We start from the raw sequence: 9,002 nt of genomic DNA on the forward strand, positions 1-9,002 counted from the left end.
AATCCGACTGTCTCCTGCTCTTGGGCCATAATATAATATTATAAAGTTGGGAAAACGGTTCCAAGAGTGTTAAAATGACAAGTGTATTGTTATCTTTAACAAAGCTTTTGACATGAAAATATTCTTCTAAGGGCGTTTGTGCACTACACGGAATTCGTCCGGCGTTCATAATTTTCACGTTTTCCGTGTAGTGCACAAATGCCCTAAGAATACACCACGCCTTTTTCTAAATCACTGGTTCCTAATCAATGATACGACTGACCATTAATTGACAAAATGTTTGTCACAGGGTTAGGTCCTATTATTTTGAATTTAGAAAGTAATCGTGATCTGTCGGTCGAACTTGACACAGCCCGACCAAATTATGTAGTACATGTGATTTTTTTTCTCTGACATATAATATATATTATAAATTATTATATGTATATCTACGGGTTACAACGTTAGACAAGGGGCAGTATTGATCAAGATGTAAGCGACTTCAGTGGAGTGTCTGGCAATATGCCACATGCTAAAAGTCCATCATTGATTTCGAGAGCCAAACTAGTTGGCAAAAATTAGATCGCCATTGCAAGTCACCGAGTGTGCTATTTCGGAAATTTTGTGAAAGTTTTTTGAACTCAAATACATAATTTTATAATTATACTAGCTGTCCCGGTGAACTTCGTGTCACTTTAAAACCTTCCCTGGACTTTTACGTATATTTTAAGACTAAAATTAGCCCAATCCGTTCAGCCGTTTTCGAGTTTTAGCGTTACTAACACAATTAAAAATTCATTTTTATATATAAGAAGATGCTATGCTACTAGATGACCCGTACATTTTTCCTGTCCTCTCCTAATAATCCTATCCCGGGACTCAAAGTGTCTCCATACCAAATTTCAGGAAAATCGGTTCAGTGGTTTGGGCGTGAAGAGGTATCAGACAGACAGACAAACTTTCGCATTTATAATATTATAGGTAGTAGATTGGGGTATAAAACAAAGCAGTAACTAGTAGTGTATCTCTGTGTTGCACAAATTTAATTTCAAGTTCAGTTCCTGTATATACATACACTAAAGTGGTTAGTACATCGTCTGCTAAACCAATTATGAAGTTGGCTGCATCTCTGTTATTACGTTACAAGCCTTTGAGGCCTTCTGACCGCGCCTTTATCGGTATTTACACAATTATCGGTGAAGGATCAATAGCACGTGTGCGATTTTGAGAGTTTGTTATTTAAAATATCTATTACACGCGTTTGATTTGCAGTCTCTAATGCCCCTGTTTTAAAGTATGTTATCGAAAGGATCAGTTACATGCCTCTGATTTAAAGTATGTTATCTAAAGGATCAGTTACATGCCCTTGATTTAAAGTATATTATCTAACGAATCGATCTGATTTGCAGTACATTATCTAATTTGCTTTTGATGTGATCATATTATTTTGGTTGATAAGAACATGGGCAGATGAAGACAAAAATTGCCTTGAAGAAAAATTTCCGAATATTCTTTCTACGTGGACGAAAAAGTTACACGTAGACTGTGATATTACTATTTTCGCGCATAATAATTTTAAGATATAAGTAGGTATAGTTTAAGATAAATAGTAAAGTTAGACAAGAATGAAAGGAGAATGTTTTACCCTTAAGTTTAGTAAATTATTGTTGAAGGCAAATCTATTGACGCGTATCGTTATTCGTTATGACATATTTTGGGTTGATAATAATGTAATCCCTGCTAGAACCAAGGGTCAATTCAGACCGCAACGCGACGCTTAGACAGATTTGCAAGTAGTCCATTGAAATTTTATAATATTAGGACCGAATATTGCATTTATTAGAGGACGCAATTTTATTTTTGTAATATGTTGGGGGGTCAATAGAAGCTTAACCTCAAGTTTGTGGGGTTTTCGAAATTATCACTTTTTTGCTTATAAATTTTTAATTTAGGGCAAAAAGTGATATAAACATATTTGTAGGCAAACTAATTTGCAACAAATTATGTTCTTGCAAATTTTTTATAAGACGTATAGTTTCTGAGATATCATGAAAATAGTGTTGTCACCCCTATTTTCAAGATGGCGGCCGGGGAACAAGAGTGGCGACCCCACAAACTTGAGGTTAAGCTTCTATTGACCCCCCCAACATATTTCAAAAATAAAATTGCGTCCTCTGATAAATGTGTAAGGGCAATCTGTTGAGCTTCCCCATTAGATAGTTGCAAACCAATTTTTCAGAAATTACAGATCCTCCCTTTGGTATGCTTGTATATAAGAGATATTTGTGTTTTTGTTAAGCAACATTCGCACTACTTTCCAAAAAATGCTGATGTCAACAATAGAAGTTCTACAGCAAGATACAAATATAAACTATACATGCCACAGTGCCACATGGATGTATATAGGAAAAATGTGTACATTAACGCCATTAATATTTTTAATAAATTACCAGATAATTTTAAATCATTAAATGCAAGTAAAACTTTAAAAGACAAATTACTAAATGGCTATCAAACAATTGTTTTTACACATTAAACGAATATATGACATTTAAAGAAAAATAATGCAATGTATAACGTATATATTATCTATTAAAATTAATTAAATTTGACAATTAAAGACCAATAATTCAATGTATGATGTAATAAAATTAATTAATTAAAATCTCTTATGACATAAATATTTTCTATGTAATGTAATTATTATAATTGTATAGTTATTCAATTTGAAATGTATTTTATTTTATATGAAGCTTATAATATATTTTTTCAATTGACAAATTATATATAAAATTCTTTGTAAGATAATGATGTAGGTATTAATTAATTTTACTTATATATTTAATTTAAATGCACGCCATTGTTATGGCAGAATGTTAGAACTATAAGTAGTGAATAAGACCTTTATATCAACAACATTCTGGCAATAAAGACACTTGAATTTGAATTTGAATTTGAAAATGCAAAGCAAATGTAACATTCAATGGACTAAGGACGTCTCACGCAACTTAATTCTGTCAATTCAGTGCACATTTTGAAATGCATCTACGCGTTGCGTTGCGGTCTGAATTGACCCTTAGTCACTATAAATGATGATAATAATGTGCTGTACTCACTTGGTAGAATATCTTGTACTCTGTGTCGGTGAGTCGGAGGGCCACCTCTTCGGGGAAGTGAAGGAGGGTCTTCAGTGAAGCCAGCTCCTCATTGCTGCTGTCTTCTGCTGATATGCCTGCAAACACAGGATAGTTAGACTCGACATGAATTCGTAGTAGAGTAACACATGGTAGTGAAATAAAAAAACTATAGGAAACCATCTATAAAATAATTTATGTACCGAATTATTTTATGGGTGGTTTCGCATACTTTTTTAAACTTAATTTTAATCTACTAGATTTGACTACAACTACGTTTCGTTTAAATTCGTTTATCACGCGATAACTATTATTTATTGGAACGTAGTTCCTTATCGCGCGTTGCGCCTTGCGGGGGCTAGACCGAAAAATATGTAACGACACTTTTTTATCATTACCTGCATGGTAGGGGCAGAGGGCGTTAAAATTATTCCTGTGCGTCGCTTAGATGGTGGTTTTTGAGAATAAACAGTGACGCGTTGTTACTATTCCTGGGCGTCAATAGATGGCGTTTTTTTAAATATTTTTTAAAGTATATAATATAGTACAGGTTTTTTGAACATAAGAAATAACTTCGTTCCATTTGGGTGTCCCTTGACACCTCTCAAGTTTTTTAAATAATTTTGTAAATGCGAAAGTGTTTTTGTCTGTCTGTAACGGCTTCACGCTGAAACGGCTGAACCGATTTAGATGAGGTATATCTCTGAGAGACGGGTAAAGACCTCCCTATGAGTAAAGTATTCGTTGGGTAAAGATTGATAGTTAGGGATAGTTTTTGTTAAGAAAAAAAACGGCCAAATGCGTGTCGTGCCACGCGCAATATAGGGTTCCGTAGTACCGCTAGTTATTTTTAATTTTTGTATGGTCAATGAATGTACATTTATAAGTTATAACGTGTTTTACACCTACGAACAACATCATATCAGTTACTTTCAAACGAATTTGAACGAAAAGTTCCTTTATACTTCGCCGAATACATTTTTTTAATTGATCGACTCAATAACTTATGAAGTCTTCTTAACCGTGATAGTTTTCCTTTTAAATTCAGCATATTTCCAACTCCAGTGATTTTTTTTACATTTCCAGAAGCCACCATTTAGCTGGTAGAAGGGGGGGGGGGGGGGGGGGGGGGACTTTAACGATTTTTTCCACTTGAAAACTTAATATTTCACAAACGGGTCCCTAAATCGGAAAATGATTTATAAATACTCATAAAATTTTAAAAAAATCTATTCAAAGATACTTAACACGATGGGGTGGACGCAAAAAAATTCATCCCCGTTTGATGTGTAGGTAAGGTACCTACCATAAAAAAATATTTTTTTAAGATTCTATGTACCATTAATATACATTGCATTCATGCCAAATTATAGCTTTGTAGGTCCTATAGTCTCTGAGCAAAACCGCGGACATACAGACAGACAGACGGACAGACAGACCGAAACTATAAGGGTTCCTTGTTGACTACGGAACCCTAAAAATGAACGGTTCCCGCACGATAAATGAATTTTAGAAACCTAAAAACTTCACTTTTAATTACCAACGTTATTGTAACTATGATAAGAGTATTAAGGATAGACGGACGGACAGATGGAGCGAATTTATAGGGTTCGTACTTTCAGGAACATAATACGGAAATAAATTTCACATTTTATGATTAATTAAACACTTAATGAAATAAAACTTATTAAAGCAATATTTCACGACGCCAAGTAATAAATTGTCATGAATTACTGACTTGTAATATATGAGTCCCCTGCACAGCAGATTATTGTAAATGTGGGCGTCGCACGCACATGCATGCCGCCATGTAATTCCTTCCGGCTCATGTACAGAGGAAATGAGAGTAGTAAAAGTACTACTACCATATTCTCAACGACTTTAGCAATAGTTATTTTCGTACGGGCTGTAAATAGGTGGAAAAATAATAAGATATGACTACAGAGTATATCGACGGGTGAAAGCGGAAGTGGCGTAACTTGAATTTTGGCCAAAATCACTTTTTAACGGACTTCCAAAAAACGAGGAGGTTATATATTCAGCTGTGGATATTTTTTTTATTTTTTTTTATTTTTGTATGTTCGACCACTACTCCGCCGTTTGTGAACCGATTTTCAAAATTTTTGTTTTGTTATATTAGGTTTCATTCCAATTTGGTCCCATTTTCACAAAAGTGGTGATCTGATGATGGGATCCATGAGTCATCGAGGGAACTCCTCAAAATTTATATGGAAACATATGGTGATTTTGGTTTTATGAGAAGCATCCTAAGCATATGCTACCAAAACGCAAGATTTTGCACCAAGGTATACTATGGTTCCGAAGATACTAAGAGAACTCCGGATTCCTTATATATACAAGTTTGGGGGTTTAGGCGTTGTATTAAGAACTGAAAGCATATGTTACTATGCAAATAACATTCATCATCATCATCATCATCATCACTACCATGTCAGGTTCACCAATGTCACAACTCACATAGTTGTATATGAATACAATATACACACAACACCATAAATATCATCAGTCATCACTTTATGTCCTTATCCTAAAATACGTGGGAGAGCCATGCTTCGGCACGAATGGGCCGGCTTGACCGGATAAATACCACGTTCTCACAGAAAGCCGGCGTGAAAAAGCGCTTGCGCTGTGTTTCGCCGAGTGAGTGAGTTTACCGGAGGCCCAACCCCCTACCCTATTCATTTCCCTACTCTCCCCTATTCCCTTCCCTTCCCTACCCTCCCCTATTTCCCTATTCCCTATTAAAAGGCCGGCAACGTACTTGCAGCTCTTCTGATGCTGCGAGTGTCCATGGGCGACGGAAGTTGCTTTCCATCAGGTGACCCGTTTGCTCGTTTGTCCCCTTATTTCATAAAAAAAAATCTATTTGGTACATTTCAAAGCGATTTTAATACAAAAAAATATACATGTTGTTTCAAAATACATAATATTTCAAGTACCACAAAATTGAACACAAGTAACAAATTCAACCTTTACTAAAGAGCGTAAGGCACACATTTGGGTTGGACTGAAGGAAACGGGGCACTATGGAAAAAAGACAAAAATTTTTCGTCAAAATTTTAACCTCTTATAACCACCATTTTTGAATACACCAATCGATAGAGGGCGCCAAGGGGAGCAAAAAAGCTCAGATAAACTTTTCTCAAAAATCAACCCCTGTCGAAAGACAGGCCGAAATGTGACCGTCGTTAGTACGGAGAAAATAAATTAATAGATGATGCCCGCAAACTCCTTTGCGCCAAAATTCGTTTATTGCGCGGGAACCGTACATTTTTGCAGGGTAAAAAGTGTCCCATGTCTCTTGAGAATCAAAGTATCTCCATAGTCCATACTCAGCAAAATCGGTTCAGTAGCTTAGGCGTGAACAGGTAACAAAAATAACAGACACACTTTCGCATTTTTATATAAGTAATAAGTACGTAACTTATCTTTTGTAACTTACGATACTGTAAAGTTACGATAACTGAGTACTTAATAAATGTTGATACATTTAACCACATAGTTAAATAATTTTAGCTTTCATAAAGTTATACTGTGGAATACCTTGAAACCACGCCGGCGGTTAAACTAACTAAATTGTTAACTGCGCAGAGAACAAAGTAAATAAGATGTGAAAGTATTTCAGGGAGAAGGTAAATTAGGAAAGTTTTCGGCGCAAAATGAACACTATAGCCTTGTTTAAGGCTGCAGCTGTTCATCCAAACGCGACTATGAATGCCAAAGTTTCTCTGCCTGTCCGAAACCACTGAACCGATTTTGCCAAAATTTGGTATGGAGATACTTTGAGTCCCGTTAAAGGACGGAAAGATATAAAACATTATTCATACTATTCTATTTAAAATAAGTTAATAACGCCCTTTTTCTTCCCGAACCGGTAACAACAATAGGTGCAATGTCCACCATTTTCATAACACTGGCGGCTCCCTGCCATGGGACCTAAACCCTTTTATAAAACAATGCGCTATGCGTACCGCTCCTCCGCCTCCTCCTCATTAGTATTGGATCCGACCGTAAAATCCTGCAGGAATCGTTTTTTTCGATCAAATTTATTTTAAAATAATCTTTAGAACGTATAGAATGGATAAATGTTGGGTTGCCTTGTCAAAAGTAGCCGCAAGTACCTCTAATTGAGTAAAATGAAAGCCCGTAATACAAACTTGCGTGTATTCAGTAGTGGACCGTTTTTTATTTAATTTAGCCCAGGGAAGAAGACCACGGGGAAGGAGACTACTTTTTTGCAGGAAAATGAAAAATCTAGAGCTAAAATAAATAGAGAATTCATCTGTCTGTATTTTATGATCCTATTCTTATATCTCTATATTATGTCCTTTCTTGTAACTTAAGTTTCAATGCAAAATTTTATCAAAATCAGTTCAGTGGTTCAGGCATAAACCAGTCAGACAAACAGACATACTTTCACATTTATAATATTAGTATGGATAGCATGGCATAATGCCAACATGGAACTGACCTAACCTAAGTTACGTAATATCAAGTAATTGCTTAGCTAATAATATCACGTTTAGGCCAAGTATTTCAATATTAGGCCGTGAGTAATTTCAGACTTTGACGTAATTAATAAGGCTTTAGTGCTGATTTAGAGCCTTCGTGGCCTAGTGGGTAGACCTTTGGTTTGCACCCAAGAAGGTAGTTTCGGTCCCGGATGGAGGTGTGTACCAAAGAGACGTTTTCAGATCTCAAGTACATAATACGGACGCTCGTACGGTGAAGGAAAACATCGTGAGGAAACCCACACGTAGTTGGTCCCAGACGTATTGACGTATTCATTCGTATGGACTAGGACGACTATGTTGAGAATGTCGTATGTGCTTGAGCAATCATACGGATATTTAAAATGTCCCAAAACTACAGCATTCAAAGAATTTTGCTCTGAAAATACTGTGTATTCACAAAGGATACAGAGGCCTTAGCCCCGAGCCAAGATGTTTTCTTTATCGTTTCTTTATAAAATCAAAATGTACGGAATTAATATCACGAGTCGAACGTCACCATCATATTATTATCGAACGCTTAATAATCAGAAAAAAATATTCGAAGGGAAATAATATGAACCTAGGCTTGTCGTTATGTCAAGTCAATGTTGGCTTAGCTTGGTGTAGCTCGATTAAATCCCCTAACCCCGCAGTTCGCATTTAAATCAATTTGTATGAAAATATTAACCAATTTATATGGTCGGAGTCTCTTGACTCGGAAGTCTGAGGTGATGGATCCCCCACCACCTCAGACTTCCGAGTCAAGAGCCACTGGACCACGGAGGCGTTAATATAAGAATAGATATATAGGTAATTATTAAGCTTACCATCAAAGTCCTTATCATGCTCCGATCCCCCGCTCGTGCCCGCCCTCCCCTCTCGCATCTCACACACTTCACATCAACGCACTGCACTAAACACCACCACCAACACCACTACCAACACCAACACCACTTACACCAACACCAATAGACGCCATGCACTTATCTGAAACAAAAGAAACGCAATTATTAATCTATTTTTCTATTATATGGGAGAGTGTCCGTGGCCTAGTGGAAAGACCGTTGATTCGCACTCGAGAGGGTGCAGGGCCCGTACCACGAAACGGTTTTGAGACTCAAACAATCGTACGAGAATGCCGCATCCTACGCTAACAAACGTGAAATGACGTTGTTAGAGCAGGACGCGGCATTCTCGTTCGATTGTTTGAGTCTTAAAACGGTTTCGTAGAAGGCCTACAGGTTCGATCCCGAGTGGAGGCGTGTACCAAAGAGACATTTTCAGATATCAAGTAGGTATAAAAAAACAGATCCCAAGTAAATAATACAAACGCTCGTACGGTGAAGGAAAACATCGCGAGGAAATCCGCCCATGG

At 36.6% G+C, this 9,002-nt stretch overlaps 1 protein-coding gene across 1 annotated transcript in view; it reads right to left on the reverse strand.

Annotated features, from left to right (window-relative positions):
• The window catches only part of LOC121725786 (1-phosphatidylinositol 4,5-bisphosphate phosphodiesterase epsilon-1-like), a 110,709-nt gene extending 102,156 nt beyond the window's left edge, over nucleotides 1-8,553 (reverse strand). Inside the window, exons 1-2 of the mRNA XM_042112904.1 lie at nucleotides 8,455-8,553; nucleotides 3,096-3,211 (exon numbers count right to left, since the gene is read on the reverse strand). Coding sequence (XP_041968838.1) covers nucleotides 3,096-3,211; nucleotides 8,455-8,512 — 174 coding nt within the window. The 5' untranslated portion in view covers nucleotides 8,513-8,553. The remainder of the gene's footprint in view (nucleotides 1-3,095; nucleotides 3,212-8,454) is intronic.
• Between the last annotated feature and the right edge of the window lie 449 nt (nucleotides 8,554-9,002).

This window comes from Aricia agestis, chromosome 3 (genome assembly GCF_905147365.1).
Source record: "Aricia agestis chromosome 3, ilAriAges1.1, whole genome shotgun sequence".
NCBI lineage: Eukaryota > Metazoa > Arthropoda > Insecta > Lepidoptera > Lycaenidae > Aricia > Aricia agestis.